The sequence below is a fragment of the Anarhichas minor genome, unplaced genomic scaffold (genome assembly GCF_050575085.1).
Source record: "Anarhichas minor isolate MPS153535 unplaced genomic scaffold, ASM5057508v1 ptg000021l, whole genome shotgun sequence".
In the NCBI taxonomy this organism is placed as follows: domain Eukaryota; kingdom Metazoa; phylum Chordata; class Actinopteri; order Perciformes; family Anarhichadidae; genus Anarhichas; species Anarhichas minor.
In genome coordinates this window covers 10,004,682-10,030,159 of record NW_027466467.1, presented here as the reverse complement: position 1 = coordinate 10,030,159, position 25,478 = coordinate 10,004,682, and the positions used below count along the sequence as shown (strand labels likewise).

The following is a 25,478-nucleotide window of genomic DNA, read 5'->3' as shown; positions in this document are numbered from 1 at the left end:
CATCCATTTGAAATGACTCCGGTCTTTTTTCGTTATTCTGGTATTCAGTGTTGTATTTTATTACTACTGGCGGCACAAACTAATGGGTTTGCCTGATACAGAAGCTCTCCAGCCTCGTTTTTAATACTTGCAACTACTGTTTGTGGCCAGAAGAGAGCAGCACTTCCTCTAACTTTAGGAAGATGAATCCCACACGTGCATGCAGACGCACCCGTATTGATGGTAGAAATATATATTTTACAAAAAGTTGATTTGTTTTAGGCCACAAGAACCAGCAGTACCAACTGTACAGAGTAGCGCTCCAGTTTGCCACGATCAAGACTCATTACCTAAAGACATCCACAGGCTTTTCAAATGATGTGTGTCCCAGGTACAAGGAGAGAAGTTAACAGTTTGAATTTAATGCAGTATGTCACCCACATGTAAACTAAGACCAGCTCTTTTGATCATAGTTGTTTGGCTACAGCTGTCTAAATTGATCTCTTCAGTAAATAATATATTGATGATTGAAACAACTTGACAAACACCACGCCGGATGCCTCATCGCCTCTGCTGTTGGCAGAATGTGCAAAAGGTAGATTGTTGCATTAATAGCAAATAAAAGATGTACACGTTGCATTTGTGCTCTCAGTCGAACACATTTTGTCCAACAAGGTCGAAGATTGTGTGAAAAGTCTGACTGGTTGAAACATTATCACAAAACATGTGTAACAACTCTTTTAATCGTGGCACTTGAAAAGTAGAAAAATAGTACTAGTACCTAAAATGCTAACCATCACTTCAGATCACAGCACACATTCTGTTAAAAGTTGTGCATGCACAGATTTGATTAGCCTTAATAAGTACAAAGCGTTAACATTAACATATCTATGGTTCTGAGTAAATATAGATATACATGAAGCAATCAGGATATACAGTGAGATTCTAAAGTATTTGAATAGAAAAGCATTTTATGTATTAAACAAAAGCCTTCGCTTCTCTTTAGATGGCTAAACGGTTAACAACTCTGACTTAAGAGTAACAGCACTGCCGTCTATTTGACTGTAACGGTTGAAAGGCTTTACTTTCCAACGATGACATTTCTGTAGCCCTTGACGTGACACAACTTGTTGCTGTCGAAGTCGACCACCAGCTTTCTCATCCCAGAGTGGGTGGGGGTGAAGTAAATCTTCACTTTGGCATCTTCCCCAGGTCCCACCGAGAAGCCAAGCCTGTAAGGTAAATATTTAAATATTAAGTTTGTGTCACACGCTCGGAGGGATTTATTACAGTCTTCTGATTGCATAAATATTTACATTATCAATTAGCACTGACATAGGACTCGGGACAGTTTTTGCCTATTTATAGAGACGATACTTCAGTGTTTAAACTCAGCAGAGGATTGAAGGTTATAAAAAATAAGTCTTCTTTAATAACAGTTTCACTATTTTCTTTTCTTTTTTTACACACATTGGCTGAACAATAGCATTGACCATGAAAACACATCGTGCAGACACATCATGCAAAATAAATGTAGTCAGGATTAAAGTAATTGATTGGCTTCTCCTTACTTTGGTCACTGAATATGATCACAGTATACAAATTAAATTATAGAGAGATTATTGTTGAGCAACAACAAGCCATCTCACTGGTATTTCAATGTATTCAGTAAACCTCTGTACTGTATTTTTTTCTTTCCCAGAGGCCTCCTGTCCTGACTACAGGGGCACATCCAGCCAAACATATGGATGCTGCACTAAGACCGGAGCTACTAATCTTCAAACACAATAACACATATCTGTGGAAGTCAAACACTTCCATTACACAAATGTGGTGATTTTTAGAAGACCGAGATAGGCCCATGTGTTGTCATTGGGTAAAAAGGCAGAATGAAGTTTGTTTGGTGAGCTAACTTGTTGCTCTAAATCCTTTCACTTATATTTTGAATGTTTCCTGCTTCCTTGTCTTGGAGAGAAACTGTTCAAATGATTTGCTAAATTGTGTAACAGTGTTTTTTTTGATTTATGGTCGGTCAGTTGGTGATCTGTGTGAGTTGTCTCTAGTATTTATACAACCTCTCAGAGATGACGTCTCCTGCAGTGAGGTTGGCCCCCTCGATGCTGAAGCAGCAGTTCTCCAGCGGCTCCGGCAGAGGGTTTTTGAGGGTGATCTCTGCAGCCAGCTTTCGATTCTCCTTCGGTTCACCCAGGATCTGCAGAGCGCCGTCACATCCAGGTGTTAGTTAATTTGAAGGTATCACAGTAAGTATGTTACAGTTTTGCTTGGGTCAAGCTTTGTTCATATGTACTGTGGGAATAGGTGTTGGTGTTTCAATACTGTAATCGTGTACCAACGTAACCCTGGTATGGCTGATACTAAGCTTTTAAGATCAACCTCAGTCTTGACCCTTATCATGGTATTAGTGAGTAGCTGGCCGTTTTTCACTTTTCTTTGCATTTTCAGGGCTTGTTTTGACTTTGAAATTGCATTTAATTGAACATTATGTAAATGTTTTGGCATCATTAGTTAAATATACAAATGCCCTAGGTTTTACTTCATAGTACTCACTCTGACTTTGATTTCAGGATCATCCAGGACAATGTTTCTCACTGCCAGTGTTGCATCTCTAGTGGAGTAGTCTATCAACAGAGCTGCCAGACGGATTAAGTTGTCCTCAGTGAGTGGGCCACCATACTTAGAGTAGTTCAGCCTGAGTGGAACTCGCCTCTCTAGAAGAACACATACAACATATTAAATACTCTCTGCATAAAGCATTCACATGTAAACGCCACACTGCGACTTGGCTCACCTGCTCCTGGTGAGAGTTCAACATTGAGCAGATCTTTAAAACCACAATTGTCTCCCAGAAAGCCATTGTAGGACACGGCGCAGGATCCAAACACCAGGCGGCACTTCTTCTCGCTTTGAGTGTTGTTCGTAACCACAGCGAATACATCAAAGTCGCAGCCCTTCCTCATGTCTGATGTCACCTTGATAGTGAGGTGTAGGCCTTGATTTTGCTGCTGCTGGAGCAGCTTGTTTTGGTGGTTAGCCTTCTTGAAAGCCTCCCGCTCTTCATCAGAGCCTGGAAATACAGAAGCAACAAAATCCCCACAGTAAATAACTGTAGCTTCTAAAGAATTTGCCATCCAAAATATGTAATTTCTCTATATTTAACATGACAAATTGCCTGTATAAGTAAAGGAGCTTAAACCTGACCTCCTTAAAAAACTGCATTAGGTTAACACAAATACTGACAGGGAGTGTAAGAATTTGCACAGCAAGTGACATTGATGTGACCTGATGGTAGAGGAGGAGGTTTGCATATAGTTTTATTAATAATATTTAATATTGATAGGACCAGCTCTTGTGATGTTTAGTTAGGATTATCTACATGTGCCGGGTATCCAGCAGTGCTCTCTACCTTCGGGGTGCTTGTACAAATGAGTGATGTCCTCTCTGGCGTCACTGCCGACACTCTTTGTGCTGATCTTCTGGCCCACCATTGTAGTGTTAGTAACTTTCGATGTGCTGCCGTCTTTTTTCTTCATGATGGTGATGACATCAGCGTTGACCTCAGCAAAGACAAACGCGGCGTCATACTTAGACGTGAGCTCGCCCTGCTTGATGGCCCTGACAGGGATAGGGCCGCAGCAGTACACTCCTAAGGGAAAATGGCGGAAAAAAACCTCTGTGAGGATATGCCTTGATCAGACAAACGCCTCATGGGTTCATTGATGGAGCATGTTTGTTACCTTCGCTTTTTTCCTGAGGTGTAGGGTCACTGGCCTGCCAGCCATTAAAATCAGATTTGAAGTCAGGCCGGGTCATCCAGCTCTCCACCCAGCAGTGATAGTTCCTACAGATACACACCATCAGTTGGATTCATACACTTGATGCACTTTCTGTTTTTTCAATAAAGACATCTCATCACTGGACTTGTTCTGAAGTCATTACCAAAACTGATTTTTCTCTACTGTGTAAATTTCTACTATCAGGTCAATATTTAAATCAGTGGATCTTCCAAACTACAGTATTGGGAAGTACATCTGATTGAATACTGTTCTATTTATTTCATGAGAAATATTTCATTTAATATGTGATCACATTGCCATATTTGAGGTAGGGCAAGATAATAAACTCTCAAATTTCTTACTCTCACTGTCAAATAATTCCCAGTAGTCCTGACAATCTCCTAATTGTACACACATATCTGTCCTCTTAATGTATCTTAACACACCTTTTATCTTCAGAGTATATATTGTTAAAACTATTTTAAAGTACATTGATAGTACACAGCCCTGTCTCCTACTGTGGTATTAGACACTGTACATAAAAAGTGTTCCTACCAGATCATTTCTTTGGACTGAGTGAGTTCTCCATTTTCGTTGATGTATTGTTCAATCACCAGGTCGCTGTTGTTGTCGTGGGCTGACAGGTAGTTGGTGACGACTCGGCAGGGGATGCCAAGGGCTCTGAAAACTAACGGTATAAAAACAACTTACATGAGTTTTGCGATACAAAGAGGATGAGCAAAATGTCATAACTGTGTTTACATATATGGTGTTATGTTGTGTCTGTTTTCCAGTGATAGGCCACCAAGCTCCACTGCTTCCTATCTTACTTGAACAGGCCACTGCAGCAAACACCCAGCACTGTCCGTAGCGAACAGGCTGACAGGCTTGTGTGTCCCAATTACGCAGAATCTCCATACTGCCCCTCCAGAACATGGGGCTGACACCTCCTTCGTAGCCATCTGTCCATTTTCCCAGCAACACCCCTTTGTCATCATTACAATTCACCTACCAGGCAAAGGAAAGGAGTGTAAACGGTTTATTTTTCATTTGAAATCCAAGCTTTTATTAGTTTGAAATTACATCATCGGTATTGCACACACATGAACCTATTCATGCAAATAAAAACAGTAAAGAGAAAATGAATATAACTTGCCATGGCACTAAGCACTCTGGAAACATAAATGGGATTTCTCCTCCCTGAGCAGTCCTTGCCAGGATTCTTCAGACATTTAGGATTCATATCCAAAATCCTCAGACAGATGTCCAGAATTCCACTTTCAAACTGTACACAAATACTGCTGATTAGGTTTTGTCACTGATACAAGTATAGAGGTGGAACATAATCAAAAGAGAGATTCAAGGTTAGACATGTCCTCTTCTAAACAAGAAAGACAGGTGCAAACACACGGTGAATTAGATGTGTAACTCTGCCATGCTGTAAAGCTCAATAGTAGTTGCACTGCTAATGCCAAACTAATCAAACTGTATATCAGATGTCAAAGAACAGGCTGGAAATGATAACAGCTCGTCATGATTCACTTGATAAGTGGATCTTTTTGCTGTTATCAGAATAAGAGTGTTTCATACTCCTTCACCACACTGTGGGTGTGAGATGAAGTGAGGCTGACAGTGTTGGTGTTGGTACCTGGCCAAAGTTCCAGGGAGTTGGTATGGGATGTTTGTAGCTGCCTCGATAGATGATTCCATCCTGAGACAAGACATACTCTGCCAAACTCCGCTCATTGTCCATATATACTGCATCTCCTGTTGCCAAGAGAAATTGCGATAAAATCAATGTCCTAATACCTCTCCTCCTAAGTAGAACATGACTGGTAAAGTATCAGCTTTCATTTCTTGGGAAAAAAAATAAACACATATTTTCTTCTCACCCTGCAGTTGATGGAGTTTGTTTTCATAGAATTTTAAACTTCCACTTAACTTAAAAGAATAGTTTGTCATTTTGGAAAATACACTTATTCGCTATCGTGCCAAGAGTTATATGAGAAGATCAGTATCGCTCTCTTATTTTCTTTTATTATTATTCCATTAAACTACTACCATTCATGTATATAGGCTAATCTCTGCAGCACTGTTCCTAAATAGCTGCTGTCAAAAGCCCACTCTGGAATGAAACATGATCATCAAAGCACTCTGTAGCCTATGTTCACTCACTACACTAGATCCACTACATGACAGCTTGACTCATGGTCTGTTTACCCACCTGTGCACCAAGGGTTAAAGAGCAGGATAAACTCGATCCGCCCTGATCCCCCCAGGGTCAGTGTGTAGCGGCCGATAGGTGCATCAGGGGGAGAGCAGACGGACAAGGCCACCATGTCCCCGGGGGGACTAATGACAGCGGCGCTCCAGCAGGAAGTGTCAATGCTGGCAGACAGACCAAAAGAGGCCCTGGTGCCATACTGCTCAGAGGGTTGAGGACCTACATGTAAAAGAGAATATGGTAAAAGTCCTGAGATTAGATGTGGGAAAAAGCCTAGGGGTCTTGGTGAAACATTTGTGTCTGGGGAATGGAAACTTGCAGGGTACATTTATACTGTTTTCCTAACCCTGCTTCAATTCAGTTCAAACATCTCTGGAATCTGGTCTCATGCATGGGCAGCATAACTGTGTAATGGCATTTAATTAAGACCACAGTTGTTTGGGACTCAAGTCTTTCTGTGTGACCTCAATTCAGAATTGAACTCTGGTAAATTACGTAAACTTAAAATCATCTGTGTTCCTTAAAATCCAAATAGTCAATTCCTTCACATCTTCCACCCGGTACAGCCAACTACACCAAAAGAAGGCTGCTTCCTTCTCATTGGGTGGGATTAAGGGTCCGACTTCCAACTATTAAAACATATTTGTCTTTCAAAGGCTGATAATGTTATCTATGATTATACACGTGCATTCCTGTTGGCAAGCAGAACTTCCTGTTTTGGATTTCATGGCAAGTAACAGCTGTCTTATCATACTCTGCATGGGAAGATTATCCAAATATGAACTGAGGAGAAGAGGCAGATGGTTTTCAGTGTTTATAGGGTTGACAGCAAATTCACGATCATACAGTATCTGGGGCTCCCAACAATAACAGCGAAATTCACTAACACCCGCAGAATAATAAGGGAGGAGGTGAGGATAACAATGGGAAAACCAGAAAAACATCTTACAGCTACTGAAAATGTGCTCCTGATCTACACCAGTGAAAACCTAACAAGAGGAAATAACTTCCTTTTCCTTTCCACCAACATTACCGCTCCCTTCCCCTCTAATCTCTGAACTCACAATAGGTAGCAAAGGAAATAATGTCAGCAGAAACACACAGTGGGTTCAAATGTAACCTCCTAAATAGGAGGAAAGCTTTGGTCATTTACTGCACATTTCCAAATGTCCTGATGCAGTGCAAATGACTGACAAGATACATTAACAGAAACCTACATAACATCCAAAATAACTAAGAAAATTAGTTCTAAAATATATGGCTCTACCTGTCTCCGCAATGCAGTCAAGAGAGCTGACTCCCGGTTGGTAGGTTCCGGAGCGAAGGTACAGGCTGATTGTGAACAGTTGGCCTCTCCTCACGATCAGACGATCCGCACCGTTGAGATCAGTGCTGTGGTCCATGTTGTTGAACTCACACTCCAGGTTCCAGCGTTCAATGTCCAGAGCTTGAAAGAAGAGAGACCATTGAAAAGGCACATTAAGAACTGAACACACAGCCCTATTAACGAGGTGTTTATTACACATCTCTGAAATGTACAACATAGACGTAGAACAATCATTACTGAGTATTAATAACTTACTATCCTTTTACCAACACATAACAAACACTTACAAAACTTCTAGACAAAACGGTCTTTGATTTTGTTAAAGAATTATTTTAGTTTTTTACAACATGTATGAAATCCTACATAGCATCTAAAGGGTGTCTCTTTATATTCAATAGAAAAGTGCATATACATTTATTTTTAGCACTCTTTAAGCACTATTCTTGGATTTGATTTAATAGTAGGATAGTGTATATGTTTATGGAGCAATTTAAATGCCACAACATAGTCTTGATGAAGTGCAAATTGTAAAACATAGCTGTGTGTAGGATGAGGGATATTTAATAGAATTCACAAGGCCCAACAATTACAAATAACTCTTTTATAGCAGACTTGGGGTGAATTAACCAGAAAATGGTGGATGGATTTCGTCACGTGGCCAGGTACGTGCTTTTATATATTATACTGCTTTCCAAGCTACAAACTGATGTTTTTAAATCATTTTATCTTCTCGGTTGATTTAATGTTTGTAAAGGTTTACAATTATTTCCTCAAAGTCATTGCAAATTAGGCGGAAAGGGCAGGACACTCGCAGCCATTTAAGGTAAGATAATTGGGCTTTCTGTATGGTTTTAACAAGAGGTAAACACAAACAGAGAGCCACTCCTTGTGAAATGTGCAAACACACAGCCACTCCTTCTCTCCAGGGCGCCTTGTGACTAATATAAGGCCACCCTTTGATTTCCTGTTGGTAGGAAAAGTACGGGTCTACCTCCTGCTCCATGACATGTCAGGAGGTTAACCTCTCCCCATATATTATTCCTTGGTGTTAAGAAAAGCCCTGAAAACAGGTTCTAGTGTCAAAGCTAGACTAGACTTGGGTAAACAAAGACTTCCTGCTGTTTTACATCAGGAAATCCATCATTCCTCCGTATTTCTCATGGCTCTGATGTTTTACTGATCTCCACCTTGGTTCAGGTCATAATTGAAGACGTGTTAGTATAACTAATTGGGGCAAATGCCAACGCTGCATGTATTCTAGTACAGCTGGAGATTGTAGTCAGTGGATCATGAGGGCTTTGCGGCTGTATATTCTCAAGTCCTTTAGCTTACATTTGATCTGCACACAATTCAAAGAAATATCAGCATTGTATTTGAACACAGATGATCAGATTGAGGAACCATCTGAGGAAATAAATACTGTATCTCTCTTGGGTCAAATAAATTCGTCGTCACTTTTTCCTTTTGAAGAGAGAAGAGTTTTATTGTTCTTGCACCTCATGGCAAGAGAGTCCAATAAAACAGATCCTCAGCTTACAGAATGTGAAATCTATTACAAAGAATAATAACACATGAAAGTCTGAGACACAAAACCTTGAGAAACAACTCACTAATGGTGCAATAAGTAAACTGAGGTCATGCTTTCTGTAGTGATTTTGGAGGCTTTTTGCGGCTTCGTAATTGGTGTAAAAGAAACTTACTTTTGATTTGTTCCCAAACCACATTGCAACAGCATGTGGCATTCAAGGTAAAGCAGTTGTGGTAGCAGATGGTGTACATGCGTGATGTACCGCCAAACTGAATGCATTTTATTGCAGCTTGCAGTTTATTCTGTTGGGTTACACAACTTGTAGCAGCACAATGCTCTAAAGCATGGGCAAAAGATTCCTCAGTGTTGTACACGCCCACGCCTCGGTCCCACTTTACCAACTATGACCCACACACAGAGGGACTGTCTCAGTAAGCAGCACTGAGGCCAGCATGAGCCTTTTAAGGAAATTAAACCAACATCTAGCTGGTGTCAACTAGTCACTGGTACAGTAAACACTATTTGAATTTTGTAAAAATAAACATGCTCCCATCAGAAATGAATGGATGTCTCAGTCTTGTAGGTAACACCCATGCTGAATTCAGAGCTCCATCACAGACACTTTAAATTTCAACTAAATGCTTTATTAATACATTTCCACTAAATGCTTTGTAAACTTCCAACAGATGGAAAACAGGTGACAACAGGTGATTTATCACTATGCTGTTTATTCTACAACCAAATTCTGCAACGGTGTTTTGCTCATATTTTTTTTTTGTGTGTAGCACATCGACGCTCCAACAGACATCTTCTTCACATCCTGCGACCATGAAGATCAAATATTGCAAATGGCAAAAGCATTTCTTTTATGACTTCAGACTAGCCTGTTCCAGTTCAGTGGGTTTTTTTCTGTTAAATACGCACCCTCAAAGTGAAAATTGCATGCCTTTTCTGCCATGTAATGTTCAACAGACCTCCTCAGATATTTTTGGCATGCTACACATTTTGCCTACACACACACAGGTCAAAGACATATTTACAATCTTTGGAGGTGATTCTGAGCCACCTGGAGGTTTGACTACTTTCTTGTTTGGGGACCTTTGAATGTCTTTACAAGCTTTTAACGGTAAAGTATTTGTCGGGTGGTGTGTGTGTGTGTGCCTGTAAAGAGAGCAGCAGTTGACTGGCTGCGGCTGCAGCTGCTTTGAGGCGCTATTATAAGGGTCCCAGCAGGGCAACAACAATCATCTGCTCAAACAGGAGAGTGAAACATTTTTCAGATGCATTGGCTTTTAGATCTCTGATAAACGGCTGCTTATCAGAGTTATCCTGCAGCTTTGAAACCAGCTTACACAGGTTGATAATATGTGCAGGCTGTGATAACTTTACATGTTTCCCATTTGTTATTCTCAGACATCATGTCTACAGCATGCTCACAGACAAGACTTAGTGAAAATGTGCCCTTCCTTGTCATTAACGCCTCAGTATTACTAAAAACTGAACACTGAGCATCAAAATACACTGCAAGAGACTTGAAGTTGCATTCAAACAAACTATTCCCATATTAGGAAATAGCAAAGTCCTTGGGGTACTGACTTTTGGGATAAATGTGGATTATGTCAAAACGAATCAACATGTAGCCCATGTATTTTTAACTATCTAGTAATAAACTACCACCCAACTTATTTTAAGATGGCAAATACTTTTGCCAAATGTGACCGTAAGTTTGTCTGCTAAAGATACAAGTAGTCAGGATCCACCTTACCTTGAGCCATGACTGCTGCTGTGTTCTGTGCTGTCAGTGAATCTCGGAGGGGAATAGTGTGCCACTTCTCGCCGTTATCTCGGTTTTATTTGTGGGTCTTATTTGTAGGTCTGATAGTGGGCGTGACGCGACGCTTCGCAACACAGAACGCACCCCTTCGTGCGTGTCTACTCACACGCACGCGAGTCGTTGCAGCCTCCGTCAATCCTCCGCTGATTCATTGCAGACGGTTACGTTACTGCAGTACGGAGATGTTGTGCAATTGCATGGTTAGCAAAGAAATAGTACTTTCTCTGAACTTTTTGACACAGAATAATAGTGCAAAGGCACAAAGTTCACTGTCATTTCTGTAATGATTTTTAATGATGAGAGGATGCATGGAGCTAACTAGGTCATATTGGTTAATTTGAACCAGTCGTCCACTGTTATGTTATAGTTTCACTGGATTGTCCAATAATTAAAAGGTGAGTCTGGCGATATTCTGTATTTTTATATACTATATTTTTGTCATCAACCAAACACATGAAAAGATAAAGTAGGCTTATTGATCCTACTAATGAGCATCTGTGTATCCAAAGTCTGGATAGTTTATTCATGAGCGCCACAGACATCCAATGTTGTCCAAAAACTATAATCAAAACGCATAAATGAGCGGTTGACATGTTCCATCACATGAACATGGAAGCTTATTAAAACCCACACAGTCATAAATGCGGTCATGAATATTCACGAGCACTTATTAGTCCATTGTGGTAAATATCTTTAAACTATTTGCTCCTGTTGCTGTAAACTACAGCCCCCTGCTGTTATATTTTTTGACAATGAAATGAAATATAGAATTATACCAGCATTTACTTTTAAGAAGCGGTTACAGGTACTGGAGGTCTTTTCAGCTGTCAATCCCAGTTGATGCACCACAAAGAAAATGTGCACTGGTATAGGCTACATGATGAGGGGGCGAGGGAGGTATATATACAGACCCAAGTGCACAAAAGGACACTGTATAAACAGCTTCTAAAGTCACTGCTAAAGTTGTGTTGTGCCTTCTTGTGCACATGAAGAAAGAAGAAAAAACGACAGCACTTGTCCTGCTCAATATCAACTTCCCTTTTTCCACTATAATATTTTAAGTAACAATTATGCATCAAAAGTAAAGTGAATAATGAATTATAATTGTAACAATGTCAAACCGTCCCTGTGGTTTGAAGCGTTCTGGGCAGACTGGTATTAACCGCAAACATGAGTCCTGGCTCTGGAGTTGGGCATTACATCAGGAAAGGGAATTCAGGGATTAACAGAAGTGAAACCAAAGCCTGAACTCTGTCCAAACCCACAGAGTGGAAATGGCTGAATGCCCTCGCCAAGGCAGGCTTGGCTACTTCCAAGAGACTGTGGCATTTATCACCTGGACTCACTTCCAGACTGGCGGGCTCTTTGAAACCTGTACTTTCAAAGAACGTTCCATAAAAATGGTTAAATGGAAGCGTGACTTTTTCCATATTGCAGAAATGATGGACTTGGATGTAAAGGAAGGTACCTTTTAAGAGCAATTTTGTGATTTTATGATTTCCTTTTTAAATACTATTGTGAGTAGCTTGGTAATGTCTGTGATGCAGACAATTGTGGCTTTGTGGCTATAGTATTTAATTTTCTTCATTGCATTTTTTTAAAAGTTACTATTGTGATTTCCTACATTTTATGGAGACAATTTGTGTTTTTGTTATTATATATGTGAAATACTCTCGGAAAACGTGGATGATATGATGTTCTGATGGCTCATTTACTTTCATTTAATCAAGGAATTCCATTAGAATTACGTATTCCAGCATATATTACATCCATATTATATATTACATGCTCAGGTATATCAATGCCTCATCTGACAATTGTGCTAGTAATGGAGCTATATAGCAAATGTAAATTAATATTTGACATTAGAAATGTGTTATTGCAAAAATAAATAGTTGTGGTGCGAATAAAAACACAGATAAAGGGCCAAAACATTCATCATCACTGCAAATGTTCTGTATTTCGAATAAAAAGCAATACAAGTGTTACATATCTCGATTCCAGTAAAATATTACTTTATACAAAATTGTTATTCAAAAGAAAGGACAGAGTGAATGCGTTTTATTTTCAAGGAAATAAGTAAGACACATACATATGTTGTGATTATGTAACTGTGGGACATACAAGATGGCATTATGGCATTTAATGCCTTTGTGACACAATTCTTTACAGATCTCCACAATATTTTATCAAATTGCTCTGGGATCAGGATGGTGCCTGCTTATAAAAGTCTGAGCATTTCACCAGGATTATTTAGCCAGATTCATTGACTACTGTAACGTTTAGTTTATTTATGTTATAAATAGCATGTAAGCATCGACTCAAAGACCGCAGCAACTCTATGAACCTTTGCATGAGCTATGAAACTAGACTGATTTACAGTGCACTATGCAAAGCCACAGACATTTTTCTGACCTATTGTTTTAGCGGTGAGATTATAAAACAACAACATGTATTTACAGAGTGGTAATGGATTACAGTAACAGCTGGTGTAAAAGGATGTCTGTTTGAATAGTTTCATCTTCAACGCTGACACCAACAGACGGCTTTTCTTGGGTTGCCTCCAAATCTGTAGAAAAAAAGAGAAACATAACTTTTCCTTTCCACAGCAGAACAGTTTATAATTAATATACATGTAACACTTAAGTTTTCAAAAAGTATAGTCGTATTATATCCAAGTTTAAGAAAGATGGGTACTGTATAATTGCGCTACAGTCACCTTGTAGCGTATCACAGCTCAAACCTCAGTGGATTTTCCAACACTAGTGTTCTGGACCTGTGACATTCATAAAAACATTATTAATTTAATATTAATAACAACAGATTAATCAATGGCATAATAAAACTGACCGAGCATGCAGAAAGAAATAGAATTTTCAGTGTAAGGAGTTTTAAGGAGGGCAGAGATAGTTTTTTGAGTGAGTGATTTACTTTGAGGTTGAATTAGTTATTTTGCATTTAATGTTTTTAACCACATGAACAATTAACAAATCCCTGGTTATGAGCTTTGTACTGCACCTTGTCACAGAGCAGATCCTTGGCCTGGTGTTGTGGTGTGGTCTTTGGCTTGGGGGCAACTGGTGGTTGTTGTTTTTCTGGGGATCCTGCCAGAGCATTTGGTTTGTGGAAGACTGCAGAGGCTTCAGTCCCGGGAGCAACCGCTGCCTCCTTAACAGTGATCATGGAGGCAGAGACCAAGGAGGTGTCCTCCACCTCTCCTCCAATAGCAGAGCGGTAGCTGTGACTGGAACTGCTGAAGCCACTCACGCTCTCTCCGGACGACTCTGAGCTGTCCACTGGAACAAAAGGAGGACTTGATTATACACATGATCAATGGAAGAATGAATGGATGGGTGATTCCAAGCTAAAATGTATTAAATGGAAAGCCACGGTTCAAACACTGTGTTAGCAATCAAAGTCCTTTCTGACATGTCCTTGGACGCATTTAAAAATAACTGACCCAGACCTCTGACCTCTGACCCTGTTGGAGTGGAATAAAACTGAAAAAAAGACTCGAAAAAAAAATACCCAGCAGCCTCAGTGAAGCTGTTCAGGGGCCATTAATAACGCACTGTCAGAGCAATGGGAGGTTCCTGGGTGTACCATTGCATCTAATCTCCGAGTCCATTTGCAATAAATCTTGAGCCACATTTAGGTGATATATGATAGTTTTACACACTCAACTCACACAATAAGTTGTGACTCCCACTCTCGTGGTCCAGGTCGTCCTCTTCCAGAGCTCCAGGAGTTGATACGTATCCTCCAAGGCCCCCACCAACCCCCCTCCGCTTTGGCCTACACATGTATCCCACAGGGGACAGGGAACCTCTTCCAGAGGAAGAGGAGGAAGACGAACTGCATCCTGAACCAACAGATTTTGGACGATCCCCGGGAAGCCTTTCCTGTGAATCACTTTGTCCTATAGAGGACAGCACCCTGTTTTCTGCACAGACCAGGAGAAAATCATGTTTTTGAGAGGGAGCATGACAAGCTAGAAAGATGTCACAATGTTTTCTGACAAAAGTTAATGTAATAATCAACTAAACACGTTTTACTGGCAGTGTTTGCTCACCTCTTCCCATCAGTACATAGTTGACGGCTCTGTCATTGATAGCTGCATCACTGGGCTTGATGTCCATGAAGGGCTTGTTTCCAATACCCATGAACACTCTCTCCTGCATACGGACCTCTTAAAAAACATGTGAAATCATAGTTGAAAAACATTTCATATTTAAGAAATGACATTTTCATACAAAAGATTGTTGTCTCTATACTGCATCATGTCTGCTGTTTTTTTCTTTTTCATTACAGACAGTAATCCAAAAGTGAGGACTGTTGCTGTTCATCCCATTATTACCAATATTGAGCCAAATATATTAATATCTTTACACATTGGCAGTACCAATGTTATTATATCATGAACAAACCAGGCTCTGCTGTATTAATTTGCCACTATTTAACTTGACACATGCCATTGTGGTTATGCATTTTTGTGCATTTGTTGGTACCTCTGTTGTGTATTGCCTGCTCCCACAGGATCCGCTCCAGGTCCTTGGTCCAGGCATCCTTCACCTCCCGGCTGACTGCTTGAAGTGTGTACGTGTCCTGGGTTTTCCTCTTCCTGAACCAGATCTCAAAACACAGCCCGCTGTCACCGCTGTTTTGGGTCATGCCCACATCTGACGTCTAAATTTAAAGAAAGACAAACCGATTATCTAAGACAGTTGTTTAAAATACGGTAATCAGTTTGGCAAGACTTCAATACTATTGTAATTGGACTTTTGGCGTGTTGTGCAGTGTTTTAGAAGGGAAAGGAAAGGACACAATAAAATGAATGTTGTGTAAGTGATGGGCAAAGAATGGATCTCTTAAGCAGACCCACCATCTGGAGTACAGAGAATTTTCACAAATGGGGCCAAAGCAACAGTGCTACTTTAATGTAATTACATGTAATTACAATTAATGTAATTATATTAAAGTGGCTGAATGTGGCTGAAAGATTTGGAAATTCTTCCCAAATTGTGACTGATAATGGAAACCAAATTGTATGTGTAAACGATAAGTCACTTAATGAGTGATTGATGAAAGTAGTCATCATTTTCAGCATGTGTACGTATACGATTCGTGTAAGATTCGTGTGAAAGAGGAAGTGGGAGCGACACTGACGCCTTCTTGTTCTGTTATTGCATAATTATTGCTTATTTTACTGGTATTTCTTGAACACATTTTACATGTGAATTTGAGTGTGAAGCCATATGTGTACCTTGAATGACTGTTTGTAGATATATGTCTCATTTCCTACGTCCGTCTTCCTGGTTTTGCTAAAGAGAATGAGCTCTTGGAAGAGGAATATGTGGCGTAAACATTTTTTCTTCCTGAATGTAACCAAGAACTCATCCTGGCGTATCAGCTGCCCCTGCTCCTTCAGATTTACCTGCAGAAAGAGATTCTGGGGGTCATGTACTGTCGTCAGCAATAATGAACCAGAAAAAAAGAAAGTACTTATTGTAACTGTTCGGTTTAGCGATATAATATTCAAGCAGCCTTAGCTTCTAAATTCTGCTCATGAAGATTTAGTCAAACAAACTGAGTATAATGGCAGATTTAGAATAATTGACTCACATAATTACAGTGAACCATCAATACAAAACGGTATGAACTTTCCTATTATTTCTGACAGAGATCATAAAGTTCATAAGTTAACCAACAAAAATGAATGAATCCAACTCCATTCCCTCTCTCTGCTCCCCAACTAACAGAGCTCCAGACCATCATCCCCCACACAACGCCTCCCTTTAAATTCCATGGAAAGGACGATAAAACTTTTATCCTTTCCCTGCACTCTTATCATCCATCTCATTCCTTCCGTCCCAGATTACTCATGATTGACCTACGGCATTGCACAAATCAAAATCACAATGATGAATGGTTTCATCACTCCTCCTCTTGCATCATTCTTAATGGCTGTAGTCCTGCCTGTACCTGTTTCTCTACTGTGCTTTTCCACATTACAGTAGAGTTTCCAATGGTGTTGCTCAACGCCGAATGAGAGAGTGATAAGTCATTCTTATCACAGTATAGTACACACTACGTCTGCACAGTATACCTGTATATGCATGTACTGTATATAAGACATGGAAATCCAACGTTGTAATAATCTTGCTTGACATTACCAAGAAACAAACTGTCTTACGTCACAGTGGTGGATGGCGTCCATGGCCAGCAGGTTGTTGCCGTGGTGGAGCTGGAAGTGGATGACCTCCAGGGCAGCCTTAACCTCGGCCATCTCTCTGGTTTGTCCGGGGCCACACTCCCTCATCATGTCCTGCAGCAGCAGACTGTACTTACTGATCCGCTGCACGGGCTTCAGCAGGTACGACCACAGGTCCATCTTATCGCCCAGCTTCAGCTGCTTTTGCTGGAGTGTGAGGAGAAGACGGCTAAAGCTTTCAGGATAACGTCAAAGCTTGAGTTGGAGAACACGCTAACATTAAGTGGATGGGAAGACATCCATCAAGACTAAAATAATGTTTAGAGATGTGCTGCACATTTATATTCAGTCTTTTCTTTTTATTAGCCGTACTAGGCCCTAGGGTGTCACTGTGAGCATGTTAGCATGCTAATGTTAGGGTTAGTTGAAAGCACTGCTCTTCCTACATACAGCCAAGTTGCTCGCAGACACTGTGATCTTGCTAAAATACACCATTCTCCCTCTTGTTTCAGAAAATATATTATGTGGCTTTGAGACGAGAAAATAAGAGAAGGAAGAGCAACAGGACACTGGCAGCGGTTCTCACCTTGAAGAAAGCCTGTCCATGATTGATGAGAAGACTATCAGACTGCGGTTTGTTCTTGCTGTAAAGGGCATACAAAGCAAAGCTCTCTCTCTGAAATAAAAGGAAGAAATAAAGACCATTAGTCACTAAAATGCAGACTAAGCAGTGTACCATAGCAGTTCACAGCTGTGTGAGCTATGTACTCCTTATTTTCAATGATTGTGTTCAATGGTATCACCACACGAAAGCAGTTGATTCCATGGAAGCTAAACACACTTTAGTCTACTGCTGGGACTCATCTGGAAGGGCGTATGTTGCTTAATCATCCATATATGAATGAATGAAACCTTAAATGTGCAAATTAATTAATGCCCTTATGTGCAATATATCTGGGTGCAATACGATGAATATGAAATGTCTTCCTTACACTGTGATATTTTTTCTAGTTTCTTTTATATACATATGCGATTCCTTTTTTATCCATTGTTAACTTTTTATTATCGAACTATTGTGTATTGTCAGCTACAGACTGTAATTGATTTTAGTTTATTACTATTGCATTTTGGCATGACCTTTTCCTTTAGGACACTCAGCCTGTACATTCTGGTAGGGGGACAGACAATGGAAATCAGCCTTGTGGCTGTAATTGGGTGCATTTACATTTTAATTTAAAGTGTTCATCAATGTACATTGTCCCTCTCGAACAAATAAAAACTAAACTAAACTAAATATTTTGGTTCAAAACAGGAAACTACTCCTTGACATTATGCAGACTCACATCTGCCCAAACCTGGAAACAACAATTACCCTACAGGTGCACCCTACAGACCGTCAAAGTTAATACTTTTGTGTCATTAATACTCGTGGCACCCACATGTCGTAGGAAACAGCGTCCCGCTCTGACAGGTTCATTCACGCAGCTCTCCAACTCATTCAGGAAATGATGATGGTGGAAGTCATGGAGTTTTTCTAAGTTGCCAAAGACGCTCCCCCTCTGGCCCCTCAGGTCCTGAGGAACGTCGGGCCTCTCCAGCTCAGAGAAGTAGTGCTCTCGAACGTACCCCAGAGCCTTCACGTACTCCCTCTCTGTGGACAGCAGCTCCTCCATGATCATCCGCAGTTTCCTGTTCCACACATAGGAAATGAAAATGTGAAATTTATTTAAAGCACATACCTTAACCTAGATGAGTTTGGGATCATACTCAGTTTTACATTAGTTAGTAGAAGGTATGACAGTGTTGTTTAACTGGAGAACAATTATGCCATTCATGAAAATAACCTATGTCATTTCCTGTAATGTCCTGGACACCATCTCACTGAGCTTTAGATTACAGCTAAAGAAGAGAGGTATTACTTACAGAACATTGCTGCCATTGTTTTCTGTTGGTGTGAGTAATGTCTCGGGGGTCCTTAAATCGTTAGGGCCCTGGGTGGAGACTGTGCATCCTCCACCCTCCTCTTCATTGCTGCCTCTTTTTGACTCGCAGCTCAGGTTTCCTGACCGTAAACTCTCGTTATGGGAAATGGGCAGATTTTGGACGGGCTGCAGATTTTGTTCCAGTGGCTGTGTTTTGCTCTGACAGTGTTTGTGTCTTACATTCAAAGGTGAAAAGCCAGAGATGATAGTCAAACGAGAGCATACACAAGAGCCCTCGCTCAGGGACCGACCCAAAGGTTGGTGCAATGGAAAATCGGCGCCCCCTTCAACTGAGTGTGTGCTCCTCAGATCTGCCTCACTGTGGTGATCTCTTGGCCTCTGCTTAGTTTCTGGAAAACAGTCAATGTTTTGTGGAAAACAATTTGCAATTTTTTCAGTTTTAACTGCTGCTTCAGATAATTCCTGCACTTGAGATTCTCCTTTCAAGTCAGGTTTTAAATAATGGTTAAAGCATTCCGCAGTGGTGCTTTCTCCCTCACTTTCTGAGATGTTGACTGTCTCTTTCTGAGAGGTCGGCTGCTGGGTCAGGGAGCATGCATCCTCCCCCACCTCACTCCTTTTCTCCTCCTCCTCCATTCCTCCATCTTCCCCTTGAGGGTTTGCAGCTGTGATCTGCTGGATCTTATCTACTCCTTTCTCTTTCTTTTGCATCTCCTTCAGACGCTGCCCAACTTCTTGGCACTGGACCCAGGCTGCATTCCACACTCTCATCACCCCCGAGGCCCCTGATCCCACGGCACAGGCCTTAGCTTTCAGAGCCTGGAAGTGTGGGGTGGAGAATTCGCCACCTAATCTTTCTTCATACATCTGCAGTGTTCTCAGGGTCTGAGCTGGGTAACACCCCTGCTCTACCTGCTCCAAAAAATGACTGCATTCCTTGGCCAGGGCAGATGCCTAGAGAGAAAGAAAGAGAAAGGAATTTTAAATTTAAAGGTCAACACAAATCAGTTAGAAATCAGTTGACAAAGGGCAAGTAAAGAAAGAGACAGAGTTAAATTAGAAATGTCAGATTGGTGAAATTTCCGGAGCATTGACAAAACACAAACCTGTTCACAGAAGAGGTGCACATACATCAGTGTGTCCAGTTCTTTGTGCCTTTGTTCTGCCCGCAACATAAAGTCATCCATATTGGATTTGAAGGTGCTGACCAGAGTACGAAAAACATCTGTTGCAGGACTGGGATCGCTTGTGCCAACAACTGCCTTTGCCTCCATCACTAGGTTCAAGGCGCACTGTTGTTTGTCCTGGAACAAATGATAAGATGTCATGTGGAACTTATTATTTCCTTCCCCCTCCTACGCAAGTCTCTAATCTACTATTCACTGTTAACAGTGTAGTAATCTTAAATATGTTTCAACTCACAATCAAAGAAAACTAAAGAGACACACATACAGCCAAATAAGGTAGCTTGTCTTATTTTGTTATATGACTTCATTGTTATACCTTAGTCTGAGCGAGAAACACATCAAAGTGCTGCAAGGCCTTTTCAGTGCACACAAGGGTATCGTCTGTTGTGTAAGAGTCCTTCAGTCTCTGTTCGCCTTCTGCATTAAACCACATCCCAGCCTGCAAAGCGTAATTTAGAACCGAGTGTCATACAAGGGTCTTACTTTTGAGATACAGACAAAATAATAAAAGTGTTCGAAAGCAGACAGACTTCTATCTTCCTGTTGAAAATTACCGTGCTAACTTTGCCCTCCATCTCTCTGAGCCTGAAGAGGAACTCGAGGTGCTGCAGTGACTCATTTGATCTCATCACCAGAATGTGGAGCTTCTCCTCCACCTGGTTGTACAGACTTGTCACTGACTCCAGAGCATCTCTGCAAGGACGAGATAACAAAGTCACCCAGGCAAATCATAAACCACATGAATTGCATTGTAAGGTAGCATTAGAACTTCCTTATGGGTGTAAATGCACCATTGTTAAGTCGGCGATACGTGACATTATGATTTTAGTACACATACCTACACATGTCCACTTGCTTGTTGTTTGGATACATTGTGGTGCAATACTGCTAATTACAAAAAAGACCAATATAAATAGTGTGTGTATATTATAATAATCTGTAAATATTTAGGCATAAAAACATAGATTAATAAATCAATATTAAAACTATTTTTTCAATGGAAAAAAATGCTCGCTATGCAGATTGGCCTCAGGCAGTGTTTATTATACTATTAGTATTAAAGAGTCAATTTCTATTAAATGTTGAAGCTGGTCAAGTAGACCAAATTCAAACTACTTTTTAAACAGTTTGGTAGTTTATTCAATAATAATGAGCATAAATTATGTTTGAAAACTCGTAAAGCCCCTGTACTGCACACCCATAGTCCACTCACACAGGTGTTTTCACTTATGATGCCAACAGTGTAGGCGTGTACAAACTGCATTTGATGGACAGCTCCCTTTCCCATCTGTCGGTTGTACTTGTTAGAGTTGAATACCTTAGGCTAATACTCTTAGTTAGTACATATTACATAGTCATGTGACAGCACGTAATACCCAGCATAAATCCACCCAACTAACACCTAATTAGAGGTGGTGGTTAGGAAAGTTAAATACTACTAAATAAGTGTTTAGTTTAAGATAATACAATTAATCAGTGTAGATGCAAGAAAATGCAGGTGAAATGGTATTTAAACGCTGAGCAATGTTGCTGTGATGTATTGGATTGGGACAAGAAGGAGAACATAGGTAGATTTAGATATTATCTGATACCTGTAGTCCTCAGACTGTGGAAATCTGAACTCCTCTCTCCTCATTCTGGCCAGAATGGCCCCTCCTTCTCTTTGCAGAGTAACCAGTCGAGTGTCTTCCAGCACCTCTTTCATTGCGGCCTTCTGTTCCTGAATGCATTGCTGCACATCCTGCAGCAGCCACGGCAAAAGCAAAGTCAACACGTCTGCCCTGCTTCAGAATGTGCGGCGCACCAATCATATAACGTCACACCGTGAACATGTATATTCTACCTCGGCGGAGTCTGTCTTCTTGCTGCCATCCACTTTCTTGATGGCCTTCTGCAACAAGCTGTCTGCCCCTCGCAGCTCAACCAAGAAGGAAACCAGTCTCTGAAATGAATTAAAGTTAAAGACTTAGTGGGAGTTCAACAATGATACATCGTGATGAACCCAAGAGCTTTCAGTTGAAGAAACACTACATTTCTGCCATCTGCTGCCTACAGAGAGCACCACTCAGCATGCTGAGACTGGAACAGCTGCTGTACATAACAAACTGCTGCTTCCCTCTGACCTGCAGTTTAATGCCCTAATGTGCAAAAAAGTTAGAGAAAATACATACAGACTCCGAGTCTGTAATAAAGTTTTGATTCGATTTGACATCCTCATATCATTTGCAGTCAAATGATGCCTACATATTCCTATTACATTCTGCTGTATATTTCGTATGACCGTTATTGTCATATAATAAACTTTACTGATCAGTGTTGCATGACCAGCATAACATATCTTCTTAACGGTCATAATGAATAATCAAATGTATCATTTAGATACGGATCTGCACTTTGTATGCGTGACCTCCTCCTCCCTCCACTCAAAGTTAAATGTGGCATTAAACAACAACAGAGATAAACAATGTTTGGTGTGGGTGTGTGGATAATGAGACATCCCCAGTGGGTGTACAGTGGTTGAGCAGCAGTCTCCTCTGAATCTACGGGAAACTCCACTGTTTATCAAAGTCACTGTGGGACGTGAGTGAATATTCGGTACCTGATGGAACTGCAGCCAGTCGGTGTGACTGTAAGTAAAGGTGCCTCCCAGGTCAGAGGTCAGCTGGGAAGCTTCAACTGTCTTGTTTAGGGCTTTCATAGAAGTCACCATGTCCATCTTATGGACAAACACAAAGACAAGGTTAGGCAGGAAGGACAAGTACCACTCATCTCGAGCGCAAATCAAGGGAGCAAAGAAAAACATGGAAACTGATTTCATTCCTGACCTGTAACCCCGGCTGTTTTTCAGGTCGAGGACAAGTGTCTTTATCCACCAGCGTCACGATACTGTGGACAGCATGGAGAGCTTGCTCCTGTAGCAGATAGTCAGTACGTTAAAAATGTCCTGCACTTTAATAAATAAGATGCAATAGTTCCTCTGATCATTTAGATATGAGATGGCTGATCATCACAGTAAAAAAACAACTGCACTCTATCACTGACCTTTCACAATTGACAAGAATTTGTGCAATAGGCCTACAGTTTGTGTTACTGCGTCTTTGATAAAAACAGAGATTGGGCCTCCCGGTGCATTTCTTTACTGCTAACAAATCAGAAACTTGCACAAACTTGAAATTAACTTGTGTTACTCAGTATTTGTGGAATGTATATTCAAACACACAATGACAAATCCATCAGTTTCCTAATCAGCGAATCAAGGAATTTGAGATCTGCCAGCATCTGATGACTAGATGTGTGAGGGGTTTAGTGGGTGAGTGAGATCTTGAGCATGCAGGTTTGTTGTTTTAACCTGGGCCATCAGCAGAGCTTTGTATAGGTGAAGTGAAGGAGACTTCTTCCTGGCATTGATGACCAAAGTCATTCCCAGCTCTCGAACTTCTTTCCTACAAAAACATTGGATCATGTTAGGGCACATTCAAACATTATGACCTCATCACGGTGGTCTCTATTTGATAAGAGGCTTTTAGGCTTATTTACTTATTCCACTTCTCAAATCTCTATTTATCTTTTTATCTCTCTCTGACACACACTCACACACACACACACACACACACACTCTTCTTCACGCATACTATTCCACACGTTGACACCTCAACCCACCCATCTTAATGGCCTCTTCTTGGGTTACAGCTGTGTGAGCCAACAGAAGACATGGCTGCTAATTCTAGCAAGCCGCTGCATACCAGACAGTTGGCAGCCAGCCTGGCCAGAGACTGATGTGGTGTGTCTCTCTAGTGGGGACAGAGGAAGGCCAAGCTATCTAGTAGAATGGCTTTTTGAACTGCAAAGACTCCGTTGAACCCGGTGTAAACAAAAAGCACCTTTAAAGTGATCACTAGTAAACCTTTCAGTGGGAGTATTGACACTGCTTTGGCAGAGGGTCAGCACAGGTCAATGTTACATGCCAGCTAATCTTACAGTACTACATATAACTCAGAAATATTCAGAGATACTGCCTAAAATATAGTGTTTTCTTCGTGGTAAAACAGCCGCTATACAAAGGGTTGACCCATAAGGGAGAGTCTGGATGTAAGAGCATGCATCATATTATTCAAAGCCTGCAATGGACACTTGAGATATTCATATGGTATCTGTTGCCCTCTTGTGGTCAGACCTTTTGTTACACGCCATCATACATTGGAGATTCCCAATAAGCTAACAACTACAGATTTTCTCTGCTGAGCAACTGAGGAGCTGACCAACCAATACTGGCCCTCTCAATTACAAATGATCAGTCTTTTTTGGGACAGAGATATCTAATAGTCATTGTTTTCAGTACCTTGGTATGGAGTGTAAGTAGAGCAGTAGTTCACAGACACTCTGGACTGACACGAGAGAGGATGTCCACTCCTTTCTGCCACCATGGACCTCAACGACTGCCCTGCCTGTCCTGTCCCTGCTGCCTAAGGGTAGGGCAGAACAAAAGGTTAGGGATGTATCATTTGTTTTTTCAAAAAGGTGCAAAGAGTGACTGTAAGTAAATATTTGAATGGCAAATGCTGTGAGAGTAGAGAAGAACATGATTTTGAGAGTGACTTTTTGAGACACAGAAATCATACAGACGACGTTATTACCTGGCAAACAAATAATGCCCAGTTCAAGCATCCCACCAATGCCTCTGTAACCTGATTCCTCGGTTTGTGGAGGCTGTGGAGCGTCAGAACTTGCAGATAGAAGTTGAACTTGTGCAGGATATGGCTTTTCTATCTTTGAGTTATGGAGTTTAGAGTCTGCTCCATCTGCGGTGGAGGGAGTTTCACTCCTAGTTGACTGGGAGTCTGCATGACAGTACACAAAAACATAATTATATTCACACAAAGAAAGCATAGAAAAAGAAATAAAATTATACAAAAGTACAAAGTATATTGCAAGAACAAGTGTGTGTATTTTGTTTCTCATAATTTTTATTTTTTATTTTATTTAATCCATCACACTCAGATAATATTTCTTAGTGTATAAACTATCAACTTTTGTCAACTTTCTATTCTGTCCAGCAACCTTTTCCCTTTTATACTAACAGTAATTATTCTGTGCTTCATTCATAAATCTAAACAGTCCTCCTTCAGCATGGACCCAGCTGCACAGCTGTGTACAGACCGCCTTTAAACATTGGACATGGTCTCAGTAACAAAACACTGCAGTGGCCTGGCTACTAAGTCTGGCTTTGATTTCAGACATCCTAATTGGCTTCTCCTTAGGGCCAACAAAGCCTCGCCTGTGTTCTCTCTCTTTGCTGATTTAATAGTCTATGACAAGCATGTCTCCAGTCAAGATCTCAACATGCCCCTGTGATGGCATGAGGGTGCATGCCAGCGGGTGCAGGGGACACAGAAACCTCCTTCTTGCATGTCATGCTGTCTCTCTGCATTAGAGGAATGCTCTGCTCTTTCT

General features: G+C 40.8%; 2 protein-coding genes across 2 annotated transcripts in view; both read right to left on the bottom strand.

Annotated features, from left to right (window-relative positions):
- Positions 1-704: 704 nt before the first annotated feature.
- tgm2b (transglutaminase 2b) lies at positions 705-10,720 on the bottom strand. The gene is made up of 13 exons (XM_076096071.1): positions 10,618-10,720; positions 7,265-7,444; positions 5,998-6,216; positions 5,422-5,540; positions 4,930-5,058; positions 4,604-4,781; positions 4,329-4,461; positions 3,735-3,838; positions 3,404-3,643; positions 2,789-3,064; positions 2,548-2,708; positions 2,055-2,191; positions 705-1,211 (listed from the first exon to the last, which is right to left on the bottom strand). The coding sequence occupies exons 1-13, from the start codon at positions 10,625-10,627 to the stop codon at positions 1,061-1,063; spliced, it is 2,037 nt and encodes a 678-aa protein (XP_075952186.1). The 5' UTR covers positions 10,628-10,720; the 3' UTR covers positions 705-1,060.
- Positions 10,721-13,423: 2,703 nt separating this feature from the next.
- The window catches only part of quob (quattro b), a 76,275-nt gene continuing 64,220 nt past the window's right edge, over positions 13,424-25,478 (bottom strand). The window contains exons 5-25 of the mRNA XM_076096402.1: positions 24,662-24,865; positions 24,367-24,490; positions 23,377-23,470; positions 22,853-22,939; positions 22,627-22,743; positions 21,871-21,969; positions 21,620-21,768; positions 20,582-20,720; positions 20,344-20,466; positions 19,947-20,144; positions 19,380-19,794; positions 18,821-18,959; positions 18,337-18,586; positions 17,484-17,573; positions 16,880-17,104; positions 15,950-16,120; positions 15,195-15,372; positions 14,755-14,875; positions 14,375-14,583; positions 13,705-13,982; positions 13,424-13,462 (exon numbers count right to left, since the gene is read on the bottom strand). Of these exons, the coding sequence (XP_075952517.1) occupies positions 13,424-13,462; positions 13,705-13,982; positions 14,375-14,583; positions 14,755-14,875; positions 15,195-15,372; positions 15,950-16,120; positions 16,880-17,104; positions 17,484-17,573; positions 18,337-18,586; positions 18,821-18,959; positions 19,380-19,794; positions 19,947-20,144; positions 20,344-20,466; positions 20,582-20,720; positions 21,620-21,768; positions 21,871-21,969; positions 22,627-22,743; positions 22,853-22,939; positions 23,377-23,470; positions 24,367-24,490; positions 24,662-24,865 (3,449 nt within the window). The remainder of the gene's footprint in view (positions 13,463-13,704; positions 13,983-14,374; positions 14,584-14,754; positions 14,876-15,194; positions 15,373-15,949; positions 16,121-16,879; positions 17,105-17,483; positions 17,574-18,336; positions 18,587-18,820; positions 18,960-19,379; positions 19,795-19,946; positions 20,145-20,343; positions 20,467-20,581; positions 20,721-21,619; positions 21,769-21,870; positions 21,970-22,626; positions 22,744-22,852; positions 22,940-23,376; positions 23,471-24,366; positions 24,491-24,661; positions 24,866-25,478) is intronic.